Source organism: Phaethon lepturus, unplaced genomic scaffold (assembly GCF_000687285.1).
Source record: "Phaethon lepturus isolate BGI_N335 unplaced genomic scaffold, ASM68728v1 scaffold1039, whole genome shotgun sequence".
Lineage (NCBI taxonomy): Eukaryota > Metazoa > Chordata > Aves > Phaethontiformes > Phaethontidae > Phaethon > Phaethon lepturus.
In genome coordinates, this window is record NW_010560998.1 from 59,402 (window position 1) to 79,029 (window position 19,628).

The window sequence follows — 19,628 nt, forward strand, 5'->3', positions numbered from 1 at the left end:
CTTTCCCATACATTTTGTGGTGCCATACTATTCACAATCTCTCTGCAGAAGTAGAAGAAACATTTCTAGGCACAAAAGAAACTATTAAAATATAAGTGAAACACTAAAGGAACAAAAAAAGAAGGAACAAAGCCAGTGTAGTGCTTAGTATATTGTAGAAGAGAAATACAGCTAAGCACAGGCCAGCAATTCAATGGCAGACAGCAGTTAAACAATCTCGAACAGAAAAGTCAGGTACGAAGCCACAGCGCTATATGCAGAGTTCCCCCTGCAGCACGTACAGGAAAAAAGTCCCCCTAAAATTTTAGCATGTCTGCTTTCTACCCCACCACATAGGACTAATTGTTCTCAGTGTCTGAGCTGGATTCCTTGCATGTTGGAGCCGAACAAATACTACTTTTTCACCTATCTGTCAGAGCAAACGTGAAAGATTATGACAAAAGCAAACCAGCACTCATCTCAGCACCTCACAGAGCTCTGAGCAAAACACCAGAGAGAAAAGCAGAGCGAAAGCTAGCACACAACAGACAGTAAAACAAAAATCATCAAGTGAGTAGCTGTACAGGAGCATTTTGTCTCTGCGCTTCCACTTACTGAACAGTCATCCTATCTGCTGCAGAGCAACATTAAAACACCCGCAGATTTGGTATGTAGATTAAACATAGATTATTACAGTATGTTTCAATTTTCTGACAGATTGAACACTTCGTCCAGCAGGTCAGGCATTACGCCCGTAGCTGGTAACTGAGTTAAAACAGAGCTTTTATACACCAGTGAACTCATGTTCCAGCTCTGCAAAATACACATTGTTAACACTTGATCAGTCTAGTCTGATGCTGAGTTTTCTTAAAACACCAAGTCAAGATCAGTTATGCCTCTATGGGAAAATGCAGAGGCAGGCTATCATTTCCCTTTACAGTTTCCAAGATTAGAATCATTTGAACTGAGAGCATACTACATGTGAAGCGTGAAATACTGACCCCACCAGATGAGGAGCTCTCCTTTCCTTTTTGGCTTCCTCGCATTTATGTTTCCTTCCTTGCTCTTTGACCACCTTCCTGGATTTTATATATGCACCCAAGTCCTAAACATTGCAGAGGGTTACCATGTATCAACACAATTCTCCTGTAACTGGCTTCTAGCAGTTTCAGGTAGTACCAGAGAGGATGTAGAGCTGAAAAGTGTCAGTGAGGGAACTCTTGTGGGTCTTTCGCCATCCCCATACTTTTCCAGGTTTGGTGTTGGTGGAACACCCACAAAATGAAGAAACCTCCAGGTGGAACATTTCCCTCAGCATTTGCAATCAAGGAATGTGTTACAGTCATCTTTACAGAAGGGAGCAAAGCCAGTGTCACAGCATGCTTCAGTAAACCCTGAGAGTTTCTGTACACCACTGGAAAGTCTTTGCAGTTGGACACAGCAACTCAGAAAACCTGGACACATAACTGAATTCTCCTGGAGATATATGAACAGTTACATAACCCCAGGACTGTGTGAAAAACAAAATGGCAAAAAGCCTTCACTGCTTCCCTCTCGTCACATCCAGCCCTGTGAGGAACACAGCTCAGCGAAACAGAAGAAAGACCACAGTATTTAGAGAAAGGCTTGAAATATTAGAGTAAGGGTAACTTCTGTGCAGCCACAACCTTTGAAAGAATTGAAGGCTTTTAACATAGCACCTCGATTCTGAAAACACAGTAATTGGGAGACAGCTGGGAGCTGGACAAGAATCTCTACAGTATCTCCAAACCAAAGGCTGAAACGACAGCCTTATATATTTATACATTGTAAAGCGTGTGTGTGTGTGTGTATGCATGCATACACATGATTTCATATACAAATATATACACACACATATAATCTTTTATTTAATAAATCTCTCCAAAATGGCTTAGAATGAAACACAGGTAGGTGTCTCCTCTTTTAGAGGCTAGAGTAGGGAATGCCTTCTTCCATGTGGTTTTGACCATGTGTCTGTCCATTAAGAGATTACCACTATTTTGAAATGGAAGATTTCTGGAGGACCTACTCATTGCAAAGAGAATTTATGTTCTAATGACCACAGCTTCAACACACTTGGGCCCCTAACGAAGAAGGATGCTCCTCTCCTCCCCCCTATCCCAAATTACCTCAAAGTAATTTCCAGATAAAACAGAGAACACAAAACCTTTAGTAAAAAAACATACCAAAGGAAGAAACACTGCAAAAAAAAAGCCCAAACAAATAAAAAGAATGTACCTTTAACTTCTGGTAATTCAAATAGAGTGTTAATCACTGAAGGATTAACACCCTCTGCATTATAAATAACATAACCAGTCATCAGGAAGCTATAACACCCCATATAATCAAGAAACACTTAAATCTACCATAGAATTATGCCCAACCAATCAGAGGTACTAAGATGAGAAACTAACATATTGTATAGTTCAGTGAGATTCTGCAACTTCAAGCATTATGGAGAACAGCTCAGGGCTTAAACAGCTAAACACCTTTCCCTCTATGTGTACACGTGTGTGTGTGTATATATATATGTATGTATGTATGTGTGCTCATGTGTTTATATATATAAACACACAATTTAAATGTTATCTGCATTTTTTCAATTGTAAAAACCAATGCATCTAAAATCTCCTTGATCTTTTTTTCCCTGTTATGTTTGTTGCATTAACATCAAATACTTTTTAACATACTTTAAATAAATTTCTGTGTTTGATGTAACCCTTTTTTGCTTAAACAAGGACTAGTTCTCCCTTTTTTGGTTCAGTAGTATAACCCAGTAGCATACTAAATGCAGTATTATTACTGCACAAAAGCATCAATATAGATTTATATCAAAACACAATTTTTTAAAGGGATAAAAAACAAACAAACAAAAAATTTAAAGAAATCACTACCCACAATATTCTGCTTTGAAGGAGAGACACAGCTACCTTATCTTCTGCCATCTTCTCCATAAGCGCTTCCCCCATTGCAAAGCTTCCCCTACCCTATTTTCTCTCAAATCACACCACTCCTTTTCTGCCCAAGAGCCTTTGCCACCCTTTCTTACTCTTTCTCAATCTTCAAAGCTTTTCCTGCCAAGCTTGTTATCTATTCCCACTGTACCCAAAGGTCTGCTCCACCTACAACACATCCAGTTTCAAGTTTTCCAACCACTTCAAAACTCCTGTCCCAGTCGTCCTCACTCATACAGCCTTTGGTCCTGTTATTCTGTGAACAGGGCGGCTCCTAACCCTTCTTTCCCATGTTTTCACTGCCTACTGGCACCTGCTGCCACTCTCTCCTTGGCCAACTGCACCCTGCTGTCCTGCTTGCTTCCCCCCCACACACACCTTAAGTCTTTCAAAAACCTGTACAGGTAAATAAGTAAACATTAATATACTAGATTAACCAAATGAGATGGGAAGTAGAACTGTTTCCAGCTGTGCCTGTGCCTTGCTAATCAATCTTCTCTAGCTCCCAGGCAGGAGGGTTCCACTGGGACCAGGATCCCAACGTGTCCCCAAGAGGAAAATCAGACCTTGCCTTTCACACAGAGTAACTCATGAAGAACAACTCATCTTAAGGAAGAGCAACTCAGTAATCATATTTTCTACTGAGACCGAGCGATTAGGGAGAGAAGATCCACATCCTTACAATCATGCCACACTAGTTTACTTCCTTCCAAAGAATGATGAAAGAAGGTAGTGTAACAGAATCTGGTGACACATCTGCAAGCAGGCAAGGTGAGGTTGGGTTGAACATGGACAGCTCTTCCCACGTATAAAAATGTTGAAATTAGATGGGGAAAAAGAAAGAAGAGTAGACTTTCTCAGTTTGAGAAGCCTTTACTATCTAAACTGCATTAGAATTTCTCCTTTAAATCTTCAGCAAAAAGACACACGCCGTCAATTCACTTCTTCACATTGCAGAATAACTAGCAAATTTCACCTTTTTCAAGCCCGCTATCAGAAACCCATGAGAGTTCTCCAACCTTGTGTCATTCCACAACTATGAAATACAGTTTCTAAATGAAATACACTTTAAGGCTGCACCATGAGAAAAAGCACAGCTTAATTTAGTTAACTAAGCTGATTAAGCCATGCTCTTTCACCTATTACAGGAAGTATTCAGCCCTGGAGCCATCCTAAAGGCACCTCACAGAGCGTATGACATGTTTTCCAGAGATACTGTATATATTTAGTCACCGTGGAAGGGGAAAAAGCAAACACCCCACATGTCAGCCTGCCAACAAAAGAACAGAAGAAGTATCAGCTGATAAAGCAGCTGTTTACATCTCATTCTTGTCTGGAAGGTAGGTATTACATTACAAAGGAATAGATGAAGTTAAGAGAACATTACCCCAACACCTCAGACCTGACTGTTTTATAAATAATCGCAGTAGGAACACTCTCTCTGAAAAACCTCGGTCACTAATATTATTACTGGGATCTTTGTATGTTTGCAAACAACCCAGACAAACAGATTTAAAACTGAATAGATTGCAGCTGCCTTATTTTAAAACAATTAAGATTAATCTTTCTCCTTTCTTGTACCTAAATGAGTTTATATCCTTAAAAGAATTCTTTAAAATTTTCAATCCTTTCAAAATGTCTAAAAGCAATTTCTAAAATAAAGACATAGCATAATAGCATTATTCTTATCTTGGCTTTTGCTGGTACAAGGGTGCTGCTCTGTGTCTCATAAAGATTTCTGGCAGAGTTAGAAAACCTGGTCAGTATCAGAGTCTTTCCTGGGACCTGTCTGAAGTGTCGACAAGCAGCTAAGCTGAATATTAATACACTCTCCATCATCAAAAGCTGTTGCATACCCAAAGGATGAGAAATATTTTAATCAGCTTTCAGCTTGTCTAGTAGAAGTCAGTTTATTCCTTTGGGATTATACATCTATGTGTTCAATTTTTGTCTTCACGATCTCTCTCTCTCTGCTACTTTCAAAATTCGCAGCAAAGAGCCTAAATCTGCTGTTTTGTTGGAAAAAGCCAGCTAATGCTGTGATTCAACTACAGTATTTTACATTTAACAAAAAAATGTAGACTATGAACAGCAAAGAATAAAGTTGAGAAAACAATCCTGTATCTTGGTTTTTAAGAGTAGGATTTCTTAAAGAAACCAGTGGCACTTTTTTTTTTGTTGTTCAATATTTTTGCAATTTTTGAGTTATAAAGACTGATTCACTTTATGTTACCCATCTTTTCCCCACCCCAGTAGATTCCTAAGTTTTGATACTGTAGATTCATAATTCCTTTAGCACACGACCACCAGTGGAATTGACCCATCAATGTATACATGTTTTATAAATGTGTATCAAGGATGTCCTACATGAAAGCCAAGAAAAGATCAGTAACAGAATAATGGTCTGAAAAGCCTTGACTGTAAAACTATAATTGCATGGTAACCTCTCCTTTCTCTACTGTCATTCCTCTGAGAGACAAAGTCAGTCACTGTAAGGTTGCCTTAATGAAGATACTACTTACAGGAGAAGGCTTTTAAGAGTGGAAAATAATAATAATCCCAATTATGTATAATTTTAATCCTTTTAAAAGCCTTGTAGCATTTCAGACTAAGATATGGCCAGGACTTGTATTGGCCTTTGCATTGAGCACCTACATAAATGCAGTATAGCATTAATTTCATGTTATTGCATCCCTGCTTCCTTGGGGATAGATGTATTACCATTGTACATGTAATACCAAGGTGCTCTTTCCTCTTCGCTGTAAGAGAAGACAGAAATACAAAGCCTAGCTGCTGAAAGATTCTGAGATGCTCTATTGCCTCCAGGAATCATGGGAAGTACAACCTTTTTGTACTTTGGCACTACACAGCAACAGCATAAATTGGTTTGTACAGGCTAATCTGAAAATAATTTCTGTCCAACTCTTCCATCAGCAACATAACCAATCACTAGTTTTGTGCAAAGGAGTGAATTCTGTGGTCCTACTACTGCCTACGATTTCAGTACAGAAACCCCTATTTCATGAAATGGAAGCATGATACTGGACAGAATATGAGAACAATCAATATAGAATGACAATGAGTAAACTTACTCTGCCGTGTGTCTGAATTACAAGAAAAGTCTTACAATTCACTTATGCAAGCTGAGCCCAACCACATCGACAAAACAATTGACCTTCTAGCTAGCTAGTGAGACTTTAGTCCATTAGCATGTAGCACACAGCTTGAAGATCAAGCTAAAGTATAATTATTAGCAGTGTATATACATATATATATATAAACACACAAGAAATTAAAATATCACTTCAGTTTATTACACAATCCTATTGATCCCTAGGCAGCTACACAACATAAACTGGTGCAGCTATTAACAGTGCATGCTACGCAGGTAGTCAGGTTCATCTTGAGCATAGCTCCACTGATGCCATTCCTATTCGCAAGCAAGAATCTGGTCTGTTCTCACCATTCCCTTAATCATTCTGTTACATGACAGAAATTCAAAACGAATTTTACGGAAAGAGATATCATTAGTTTGATTGTGATAAACAATCACATAGTTTTACAGGAATAATTTCAAGACTTTCTACACTTAAACTTTACATCAGAGCCTCTGCTGTGAGAATTATACAGTGTTCAAATTCACTAGCAGTCCAAGGAGAATTGCCAAAACCTGATGTTAACTAGAGACATTTGAGAAAAGCCAGTAATTATCTTCTTACTTCAGAACAGTAAACATTATATTATGTCTACAGCTTCAGGATTATTAAGCAGAAGCATGTGTAGGAAGAAATGAAAAGTGCAAAAAAGATTCACTCAAAAGCTCCTGAGAGCTATAACTGGGAACTGCCGTGAGACAGTTGGGGTTGGCCAGAACACAGTAAGCTCCTTCAGTCATACTTAAATGGATGGAACTTGTCCATCTGTAAAAGAATTAAAAAAAAAAAAAAAAAAAAAAAAAAAAAAAAAAAAAAATTTTAGAAGGGGCCCAACACCTAAAATTTAAAAAAAAAAAAAAAAAAAAAAAAAAAAAAAATTAAAGAATCTTAGATGTGGCCCAAATGCTACAATTTCCAATCACGGTAAAGGGGAGGCAGAAATTTGTTGGGTTCCTTTGACTGCAGAATGTTCTCTCCCTAGGACATAGCCTATGAGTAATTCTTTATCAGTTACAGTAAAAATCATAGCCTCGTTTTTTTGATGAGGAATTTAAGATCAGAAATACTCTGCAATCTAAAAATCAAAGTCAGACCTCAACATTTTGATCTCCACACTGATTTTAAAAACCTCACTTAAGTTACTTGCACAAGTTAAACAGAAGGTCAGTGAAAGAATTAGCACCAAATCCATCAGACCGTAATGCTTTCCATGGCAAGTACTGAAGCCAAGTTTTATTTCTTTATATATAAAATGAGAGCTATAATTTTGATCAAAGATAAAGTCACTGTTAAAAAAGACATTGCAAAAACACTCTTCACCCATGATCTTGTTAGGAATTAGAAGGACTGATGATCAGATAGGAAAGAAAAAGTATCAATGCAGCAACAGCAGCTTTTTGGAAGATGTCGGCCCCTTTGCTTACAAGCGCCATTTGGAAAGTAAAACATCTGTATTCTTTTTTACAGTGGTTACATAGCCACTAAAATACAATACCAATAAAAGCATGTTTAACAATACTAGTTGTACTCAAAATTTTAAAAAATTACAGCATTGTAGATGGTGACATTTTAGTCATAGTGCCATTTGCTTTCTTTTATTCGTAATCACAACTTCCTTGAGTTTATAGCAAACCCCATAAAAATTGTTCCTGCCAAACCACTGTAATTCACAGTTTCAACACCAAACCAAATCTTTTTTTTTCTATCTCTGTAGCATGTCCATAAACATACATACACAAATGTACAAATCCATAGACTCTGTGTCTGATCACATCTATGATTGCATAAATGAAAAATAGGAACCATTTTACAGTTAATAAATAATCAAGTTTTCTACAACATACATACACAGATTTCAAAAATAGAGAATTTCTTTTCAAGAAATGTTGTCCTCAGTGTTCAAATATGGTCTTTTATTCAGTTTTTCTACTAGGAGATGGATTTCTAAGAACATAAAAGGCTTCGCAAAGATTAACTGGGCTAGTAAAACAATAGCACAATACTACTACTTCACTATTTCCACAGCAAATAATAAGCCTTGATAAACACACTGTTGATAAAAAGATCTTTTGTTATTCCAGTATATGCCCATTCAAGGTTCTGAGGAAAAAAATGGTGGAAACAGCACACAATTCTATACAATCTACAGTAGCCCCATCATACCAATTCTGCTTTCACTGAAATTAATCACATAGTTCCCATTAACAATAAAAGGGCAACACCAAGTTTAAAATATCCTTCCAGGACTAAAACTGGCTTCACAGGGATGCAGCGGGTACCACAATCTGAGCGTTTCCCTCTCTGCCACACACGAGGTGACTTGCAGTACTACCGCATGTAGTCTAATGCTCTCTAAGCTCTTTTCCTACCTTGCTCCTGCTTCCAAGAACTGCACGGAGTTGCCTGCAGTGCTCATTTCCTATAAATGCTTTTTGCCTAAATATAACTATCTATGATTCAGAATTTACATAAAGAAGTTAATTAGAAGATCATCACAGATAAAAAAACCAACACACCTGTGTATGTATTTGCATGTAGAAGCAGGTACATAGACATACAGTCACACTATTGACCAATTCTGATAGTCCATCCACTACGAGAAAACTTTTACATGGGATGGAGAATCCCGTTTAAGCCACAGTGCTCAGCTCGGACAGAGGGGCCCCTTTACACAATTCAAATACAAGACTGGGGAATAACCTATATGCACAGTTTTGATGTCTGCTGATTGTGTGTTACATGTATTAGGTTTTATATACTAACACAGAGCTCATCACATTTTACATGCAAGTACGTGTATAGACTACACATGATCATATACATCTGATGGTATAAAAATATACTGAAGATGACAGAAAGAAGCCCTATTACAGCAAGAGTTAAGACAACAGAATTCTTGTCATCCAAAACTGAAGCTTGCAAAGACAAAGTTGTGTGCACAAGAACACCGACAAATGTCAAACTTGTAACTCAGGTGCAAAGCCACCTAGAAGGGAACACAAAAATGGGACAGCATGCCCACCTCCTTTGCACCATCTGGTGCAGCACACACCACCAGCCACGTGACATGCACAGCTGCACAAGCCACCCATGGTCCTCCCATTTGTGCTGTCAGAAACACATCTCGCCTTCCCATGGGACATAAATTGTCCTAAACTTTTCCTGGCTCATGCCAGTTTACATTATAACCTTAATGTTTTCAGCACAGTCCTCACAATACGCTGTACGAGTTGGAAGGCTGCCCTTTTAACAATTCCAGTTTATAACAGAAATGTTATAGTGGTTCATATCAACACAGCTAAGATCTCAGCCAGCTCATATAAGGGTTAAAAATAGAAAGTGCTATCCACTGGTTTGCTCTGATGTTCCTGTAGATATTGTCACTGGATGTATCCTCAGTAGAATTCTATTCAACACCTCTGTCTTTAAGTACAAAGCTGTAGGCTGTAGCAGCTTTAGGAAACATAAGTATCCTTTTTTCTGCTGCACAGTATCTGTGTGTGAAATTCTCTAAAGGGGTTTAAGTATTTACCCTGAACACTATCAGACAGTTTCTAAAATTTTCCTTATCCTGTTGCAAAAACACTTCAAAGAGAATCATAAACACAGTCCTTTGTGCTTTCAGCACACACTTTGTTTTGGAAGCTTAAGTCTGAATTCCCTCAGAATTGTAAATATTTTTTTTCTGAAAGATGTGCAATACAACTTAACTTTTTTTTTTTTTTTAAAGATCCGTAGTGATTCTACTACACACAATGCTGAATCCTTTCTCCCATTTGACAGCTAAAAATATTAGGGTCAAGGAAATTAGTGCCAAAAGAAAAAAAAAGGCAAGAAAAAGAAAACAAGTCTTCAGGATCAGGTTTTGTTGTTGTTGTTGAAGATAAAAGGTACATTTCCAGAAACATCTGACTCCTAATGTACATAAAATACAACCTGCCAAAAATACATTTATTTAAAGTGTCTGGCCTAAACAGATAAGAAGAGCCCAAAAAGACAAGAAATATGGCTAAATTGTAGGTCTTTGAGCTGCCATGTTGTGCCTACATTTCACAGCTCATTATGCAATACGATCACCCATCACTGCATGGTCTTCCAATAAAGGAGTATGACACTGCAATATCTAAGCACAACGGGAAAGCTAAAAAAGAAATTAAAATAGTACCTCACAATTTCTTGAATTTTGGCTAACAAGGTCAAACCAATTCAAATATCAGTTAAGTTGCTCTGCATTTTCTGAAAAAAAGCTAAATAACCAACCAGCTTGTTTGATGCCATTATCTTTTTTTTTTTTTTTTTAATATAATTGGTTAGCTGTTTAAAGTGCCAAAGCCTATAAAAGCTAGGAGGATTCCTTTTAAAGGCATATTTTGTTTATAGCTTTTCATGGTTATTCTGGAACTGAAATAGTCTGATTTAAATACATATTTACATCTTTGTTTTAGTTTGGGCAGGGGTGGGGGGGAATATTATGGCCCTGGGCTGAGATTTTGTAGCTCAAGTTTCAGCCTAGACTCAATTCCAACTGTCAGGCTGTAAGCTCCTGACAATAGGCTCTTATAGCTGAAACCATGACATACATCATATGTAGTAATAGTAGCAAATAATGAAATAGATCTCAAAAAGGAAAGAAAAATAATTTTACAAGAAAATAGCCTTGCTCTCTAATTTCAATTTAGTTGTATAAACTGATAAAAGCATGCTATTGAGAATAACAGTAATAATAACTTGACTAGTAAGTATAGCTTTTAAGAAGTTTTACAAATCAAAATGGAAGTTGTGTAGAAAGATACCAGTTACCAGTTTGCATGAAATGCAACTTTGCTCATTATAACTACACAGTGAGTGCACACTTCTGCTTTTACACTACACTTATAAATTAAAAGGTGTGCTACATGTCATTATCATTAGCTGTATTTTAGGATGCCAAAAAGTGAAACAAATGGTGTAACAATTACTTGTGTTTCGGTTATATCATTAAAAATCAGTTCTTTTAAGATCTATGTTTCATTCCTTTAAGTAGACCCTTTATTGTAGGCAAACGGTTAATGCTGTTAAATATAACTCCAAATCAGTCATACTTTTCTCTATATTTTAGTTCTACAATTTTTTTCATCCTGCCAAATTCCTGCATAAATAGGTGGGATTAAATGGAGCCTAGCCTACCTAACATAATTATATATGTTGTGACTTTATACTGCAATGAAACTGATACATTTTAATAATCCCAGTCTTGGCTCTTACCCACTAAAGTCAATAAAGGTTATTAAGGCCAACTGCCATATAAATACATTGCTACATTGCTAAATGGACTGTCAAAGCAGGAAATACAATTCACACCATATAGCACTAGTAGGGTTGTCTGTCTTTTTTTTAAAGGGGCACCAGATACGTTAAAAAAGTGTAAAGATTCGATATTGAAGTACAATCATATATGTTTACTTTTCATTACACAAACAAAAACCATTTCATTGATTTACATTTTACTTATTCAAATGTGAATCATTCTAAAACAAACAAAACAAAACAAAAAAAAAAAGACTGCAGGACTTCTGCAGCTCTTACTGATTTAGCATGGTGTTAAAAGATTTTCATAGCTAAAATAAATGTCAGATTGCAAAGTTTGCATGATACCAGACCCTGAGAGACAAATTGTCTCTCCACTGAATCTCAGAACAGCTACAGCAAGACTTCCTCATATCACATGAGATTTCAGCTTTTCAGACTTCTCTTTACCCAGAAAGCAAAGCTTGTACAGTCTTTTTTCAAATGGTAACTCTCCCTTTGAATTCAGCAAGCATTTATCCTGATGTCGCAGATGATAACGTGTTAATCTTGGATGACTTTTAAAAAAAACCCTCAAACATTTGAATAGCCTTCATATTTTCAAGGGAGGGGGAAAAAGAGAAGAAGATTGGTTAAAATGCTTTGGATTTAATAGTTCATAAATTCATGAGGTAATATTGTGGGAGATGTGATGTTTTATCAGAATGTCATTCAAATGAAAGGTTTAACATTTACATCACAAGAGTGAGCTCTAAGTAAAACTATCCTCAGGGAAAGAAATGCCAGGAATAAATATTATGATAAAATTGTGTGCTTGCTATAATGTACAAAAATATTAAATACAGCCCAAAGGTTTGAAGACACCATGTTAAACTTCCTGCAGTATCATGCTCTGCTGTGACACGGGAATAATTACAATTAGCAGAATCAGAAATTATTTTGGCAACTTTCTCTTCTAACTGCTTTACTAAACAAGGTTAAAAAAAAAAAAAATAAAAGGCACACAGGGACCCAGACTGACCTTTGTATTACTCTAGACACATATATATAAAAAAAAAAGTGAAGTTGTTCATCTCACACATAAAAGTAAGAAAAACACAATGTTTAAGTATTTTCTTTTAAGAAATTATTCCTTTTAAGCAAGAATATTTTTCCAAGACAAGATCAACAATTCTAAGACATTTTCACTTTTAGCGTTTTGCCACAATTTTTCTTTTTTAAAAAATCATCCATCTGAAATTATAAATTTGGAGAAAAACCATCAACTGTAGACCACTGAGTACCTTCAGAAATACCTTCTTGATTTAACTTAATGCTGTGGAAGCTAAGCATACACCGAAACACTGCACTTTTTATGTTAAATTGCTGTTGAATTTGTTAACCCACAATTGATTTCCTGTGTTATGGAATCTTAGAGATTACAGCTAACTTGAAGCAACAGGGATAATTCTTGATGCTAATGCTACATTTCTATGTATTTTTATTCAGGTAGTGCCTGTTGTTGCATTAAAACTGCGGCTCAACATTGCCCCCTACTGTCATCTTGTGAAACACTAAAGGACAAAAAGTAGGTTAAACCCAAAAAACCCTCACCCTACCTCCAAGTCCCAAATACATTAAGCATCAAATTTACTTAGAGGCTCAACAAAACAGACATTCTCAATTAACATTCTCTTCTGTCTCCTTCAATAGCTGCAATTAATTGTGATTAATATGTTATAAGTCATAAAACATTAAAGCAATTTTTAAAATTTAAATTAGAAGCAGCTTCTGTCTTGGCCCAACCTTCAGTTTGCTGATAAATATCATCCTGAGGCCTGTTGAAAGGAGATACACTGACGCCACCATGTTTCTAATTGGAGACACATGGTAATGTCACACCAATTGCAGAAAACCTAACCCTTGAGAATTCCCGAGTTTGCTGTTTTTCCATGTTCTCAACACACAATGGATATAAAATAACAATCAAACATTCCTGTCTCTACCTCATCTAAGCCTGTGTTACAAGAGAGTAAGTTGTCATTTGAAAGAAAAACAAACCAAAAGATTTTTTTAAAATTATAACGGTCATTCAAGAATGCGAGCACATAAGAACACAAAAATGAAGAAAAAACCACATAAACAAGTTATAAATAATTTATCTCCTTTTGTAGGAAAGTTTAATGTTCACCGATTCCTTGTGGCAACTGATTTCACAAATGAAAGTTCCACTTTTCCACACTTATTTTCCAAGTCTGAAATCAATTGTTCCTGGAAAAGCTTGCAATACATTTGAGCAGGTCAGGGAGTCACAAAATTTGCCTCAACACTCAAGAGCATGTTCTTGTTGCACCACACCTCCAGAGATTCAAAAACACCTCTACTACAAATTGTTCTGAACATCCTCAGCTACATTACAAACTTCCAAGTCAACTACGGGCAAACTGAGGCTTATGCTGTGACCAGCAGAAATGACTGAGAAGCTTCTAAGGCAGATGTATGGACATGAGCAAGACACGTTTGTCAATACAGTACCTTCTGTGTACAAATCTAGAAGCAGGCACGCTGGCAATTGTATCAAACACTTGCACTAGCAAAGTCTCCCAGCTAAGTCTCTATACGGACTGCAACAGAGAGCAGGCTTAACAGTGCTTGTCACTGAGTTCGTTTGCATGGAAAGCAGGGATGTACTTTCAAGTATGCAGGAAGCAGTGTCACTACAATTATTCAAGAAACTAATCTCTTGTTGGTTCTAGCTATGGTGTAAGTGTGCAGGTGGACTACAGATGGATAGTTGTACCTCCAGATCATCAAATTTTGCTCTCAACTCTCCTCAGATGCATTCGCCATTGTCGTCATTGGCAGAGCTGGCTACCTTGGCGTTGTATGAAAAAGTTGACAAAGCACAGTTTCACATACCAATTGGGGCAGTGTAAATCTATGACAATCATCTTATGAGGCTGTCAAACTTGAAAAACAAGCAAAGTCACGAAATAACTAAAAGCTCCTCTCGGTTTTTTGGATCTTACTTTGCGCACATTTCTTCTGGCTACTGGGGGAGAAAAAATAAGAGGCGGCAGTGGAAAGCTGACATTGATTCTACTTGTCATATGTTCTGAATAAAGTTTAAATCCTGTTACTACAGTACAATTAAAAACATAATTGTGAGTGCTCTCAGAATTAAGCTCTAGAGGCTTTAAACTATAAAACTAGTACTTACCATAATCTCCATTTTTCTCCAAAATTCTTCCAATTTAGCCATAGGCTTAAGCCACCAATCAGTGCACTTCAAATACCTCTTGCCTTGAAACCAAAACTGCCTAAGCCACTCAAATTCAACCTGCAAGATAAAAACATATGGTAGCATAAACATCTATGTTCATTATTTGGAAAAAAGATGGAAAAAACTTGCAGTAATGAAATTGCTAGAATGCAGCTAAAGTCAATTGCTATGGAAGGAGAGTGTAGCATTATAACAAAATACAGTATCTCACACTTGACCCAAGAAGCCGGTTACCAGCTGGGCTGCCAACAGCTTTTGGATGACCTGGCTGTGGGGAGGAGGCGTGTCCCCCAGCGCTCACGCTCTCTCTGTTGGGCCTGCCGTTGCATCAGAGGCCTCTAACGCAGAGCAAGGCACACGAACCAGGACCGAAAAAATAGTAACATTTGTAAAAAATTTCGTATGCGCATGGACCATCAACTTTAGACGAGAGAAATATTAGCTTACTAAAATATCATATAAATATGTAACTCAACAGATGTTCTTTAAGGAAAAGAATTCCATTTATCCTAATTTCTACTGAATGTTTTTTCCTTTAATAGTAATCCGTAGTTCTAGTCTTTAGATTCTGTATTTTCTTTGTTGCAACAGTTACATTTCACACCAAGTTCAAAGCTGCTTTCATCATTATTTGTACCACAAAGAAGTTTTTGGTTATCCCTGCTTGGCTCTGATGATGCAAAGACAGATAACTTGCCAAAGCGAAAGAATAAAGGAAACTGCCCAAAGCTGTCACCTCACGCTTTCTTTCCTGCAAGGGTGAACAGAATGGCTACAGAAACCTGAAAACCAATGTTTCAGTTAACATTAACTAAATGTTTGGTCAATATATGTTAAGGATTACAACAAAAGATACTTAAATCTGAAATGTATTGAAAGAATATTAAAGCAACTGTGTTGGTAAAATATAACAACATGATTAGTTGGCAGACACAGATCTTAAAATATTTCCAAAAAAACTGACTGTAAGCCTAGGGACTTTTTAGCACAGAAGTTTGATGACATCTTTCCTAACAAAAAGCTGAAGGAAAGTTTGCTGCCTCTACAGTATTAACGAGTTATGAAGGGTCAAGTTATGGTTTCTTAAGAATCAGTATACACAGTTTTGGGAAGGATGAGCACATCAACAGTTCAACTAGTTTTAAGAACTTAATACTTCTTTTCTTCCCCCACTTCTTTTTGGTTTTTCTGGCCTCTGCCACTGAAAGGGCTATAGCACATGATGTCTGGCAAACATGTTTCAGGAAATGAATCACATGATGCTAGTAACCAATAAAATAAAAGAAAAAATAATTAAAACCAATGTTACAATACAGCTCATCAGGACAAGAATCTAGTTCACTCAATCTGATTTTTGACTACTCATACTGATTTGTTACCTTAATCTATGCAATTTCAGTCAAATTCAAGCCTGGCATCTTGGGCAAATTTTAAATGTATCTTGATCCTCTACAGAATATACAACTTCACATGAGAGCTGCTTTTTGAGTGTAAGAAGTGAAGTTTAGCAACAGGCTAATTAATTTTCTGCAGGATTAGCTGGAACTGCAACATGTGGCTGTTTAATGATGTGGACTGCCACTTACTAGGACGCCCAAACTCAAGTCCACATTCATCTCACAAGGTCTCAGTTTAGCTCTAAACTGAGTTAATAAAATGGAGGTTGGAGAGAAAAACCATTTCACCCACCAATTTAGCCATCAAGCTGCTTGACAAGTGACCGCTCTGAACTATCACCCCTGAACAGGTAACTGTTGGTTCCTGGAGCGGGGGGGGAATCATCTTGATAAGGCAATGGTGACATGATTTCTCTGTCCCTGTATCCTTGTTTTAAGATACATGCACACATAAACACTTAGTTTTGCTGAAAATCTCCAGAGATTTCAGTTATGCTAAGTTTATTTGGTATTTTTAATTAACACATGAACAATTTTTTCACCACATCCATTACTAAGTACATGTTTTAACAAGAACATATGCTATCTGCTTTCCAAGCTCTCTTAAAAGCTCTGTGTCCTCTGGCTTTCATTGAACTCAATTCAGTAATATCTTTTCCTGTAGCAGCAAGGCACCCCTACTGGCTTGCCTCCTTCCACAAACAAGAGGAGCTGTACCAGGAAAAACAAACACACACACACAACAGTAAATACCGGAGAGAGACAGAAAGCTCAATTCTAGCCTTAGTGGAACACTGAAGTTACCGAACATTCATCTTCTGTGGCAAAACTCTCAAGTTAACAGCTCTTGCCAAGGATTTTGTCGGAGTTTTTATTTGGAGACTCCCACATATCAGGGCTAACTTTCATTATCATTAGGAAGCATTTTTCATGACCGAACAGGACAAAGCCTAAGCATATTAACATATAAAAATATATATGCTGAGTATTTTAGGAACAATTTTAATCTCCTAATTAATTTTCACTTAAGACTTACATCTGTGCAAGTAAGCTCAGAATCAGGCCTCATTATGTATAACCTTAGCGTATTTTCAAGTTGTCTTTTAAACAATGATTAAAGGTCAATTTTAGGTTATAGTCAATACTGGGTAGTAAAAGGCCAACGGTGGCATTTGACATTTTGTGAGGCAGTGCTGCTCAGTCAATTATTTAAAAGTATTGGTTATTAAATGCCACACATGTAGGTGATCTATATTTTCTCTCTTCTGTACTAGCCAGCCACCAACCATGCTGTCAGCCGACTGCGATGTGCTAAAACATATTAACCTTCCTTTGGTTGCGTACACCACTACCCCTTCCCAGCAGCAACCTCAGTGTCTAGCACCACATGCCTTCAACTTAGCTAGCCCAGGCTTTTCTACATCCCTGTGTGTTCACTATATCAAATTTATCCACTGCTGCCATAAATATAGATTTGCTGTAGTCAGAAGTGACTGTACCTCACAAGCAACAAAGCAACCAATTCAGTTGTAATTTTAGTCATGGTAGTCAGGATTTGATAATCACATCTGAGCAAAAACCCTCCCTTTTCAAGCTTGAGTGCTTACTTTGACACCTGCTACATTTTCAACACAACTCACAGATACTAAAAAACTTCTTCCAGTGTTTTACTTCATAGAGAACATCTGATTATTAGTTTATTGTTGGGAAATAGAGAAGCCTTGAAACTACCTCACACAACATGAACTACTATGGGATTTTACATTACTCGGAGCAATGAAAACAAATTTTCATTGAAATGTTAAGAATAGGCTGACAATGACCTTTTCTGCAGATTTTTTATATGTATGAGCATTTACATCATCTGTCCTGCAGTGTTTTATTACTTTAACAAGTGTTTCCTTGATAATGGGTTTCCCCAGGTCCCCTGTAGCTCTGTTTGGGACACACCCAGTACCTGTATGTATTTTGGAAATTCAAGTGTGATTCAGTAGAGGCAAGAGGTTCACATTCAGTGAACTCTGCAAGACCATTTATTTTAGGATAAATTATTACTGGCCAAACAGCAGTCTGATTGCTTAAAGGGGTAACTTCATTCAATCTCTAACTCTATGCGTGCACTGTTAGGCTCTCATACTTCACAGCTGTCCAGGTAATCACTTCTGTTCACCCTGCTATACTCCGTTCACTGGATATCCTGCCACTGAATTATTTGTTCAGACTTCAAGCCCATAAGCTACTTAGACAAGGACAAGCAGCACGTGAAAACCCTTAATTAAGGTTATCTTTACTTACAACTGCAAAGTACATACTGGGAGCGAAGCGACTCTCATATCTAACAAACAGCACATACCTTGCAATTATGCAGACATTCCTTTGAAGGCTGTTTTAGTGAGGGAGACCGCGACAAAAAAGCTAAGTCTAAAGAAATATTAAACTTCTACCTGGCTGCCCGCTAGAGATGCTAAAAACCTCCTCAGGTTAGCATCTTACTGTTTTCCACAGGAATACCTCTGCCAAGACATCCAAGACAGGGCTCTGACAAATGAACTCTGGGAAATGCAACATCAGTAAAGACATCCCCCAGATATTCACCCATACCTCTTGTAGAGGTTTCTCTGCCCACCACAAAAATGGAAAAACCAGATTCCACCTAAGCTTCAGGTCTTCAGTTCAAACCCACTTTATCAGCACAGCAAGTCAATTTTCCTGCCCAGGAATACAAAAGTGAAGGCACAAACTCATACCTCATTCTTTCAGACTTGCTTTTAGGCTTTTTCCCCTCTAGCAGACACAGATAATGCATCCAGACCTCATTTGGCACAGCAGTTAATTTCAGCACAGACTGAATCTGCACTAAACTACTATAGTTTAGCTTAGTCACACACAGCCTGATGGTACCATGATGGTTCTGTTGTGGTTAATGATCTCTGATGTCTTCAGAGTAGTCTTCAGAGATGCCAGCAAGAGGGGTAAAAAAACCACACACACACACACACACACACACCCCAAATCCGTAGAATTTTAGGAGGATAAAGAACTAAAACAATGGCTGCATCTAATTATCTGACTTAAACTCTGTGAATAACTTCAGTTATGACGATACTTGAAAGTAAAACACAACCGTACCACCTCCTCTAGAGACAGGGCTAGTACCTAATTTCAAGCTCATGATCTCTGGTCCAAAAGAATAGGAAAAAAAAAAAAATAATCACCAGGACGTTTAGACCTAGCACAGAATGCTGTATATCAGAACAGAAATACACAGGCAGAACTGGATGGCAGTTCTTCATCAATTCTGTTTCAGTGTTTGTGCAATTTTATCTTTTGTATTTTAAAATACTAACAAACTAGGGAAAAAAAGCAAAATCCAAAAACCAGTGACCAAATCCCGACCATATCAATCAAATGGAAGACTCATTTTCATCAGTAAATAGTTTGATTCTTCAAAAAAACAAAACACATTCTTGTTCTTCACTTGCTTGGGAAAATTTGAACCTAAAACCTGTATGAGTGCCTGAAAATACAAAGACTTACACAGTGATAAGAAGGTGGGAAGCTTTTACATGGGGAA

At 37.3% G+C, this 19,628-nt stretch overlaps 1 protein-coding gene across 1 annotated transcript in view; it reads right to left on the minus strand.

Moving 5' to 3' along the window:
• The window catches only part of FTO (fat mass and obesity associated), a gene marked incomplete at both ends in the record, with an annotated part of 71,180 nt that overhangs the window by 20,445 nt on the left and 31,107 nt on the right, over positions 1–19,628 (minus strand). Inside the window, one exon of the mRNA XM_010293818.1 lies at positions 14,595–14,714. Coding sequence (XP_010292120.1) covers positions 14,595–14,714 — 120 coding nt within the window. The remainder of the gene's footprint in view (positions 1–14,594; positions 14,715–19,628) is intronic.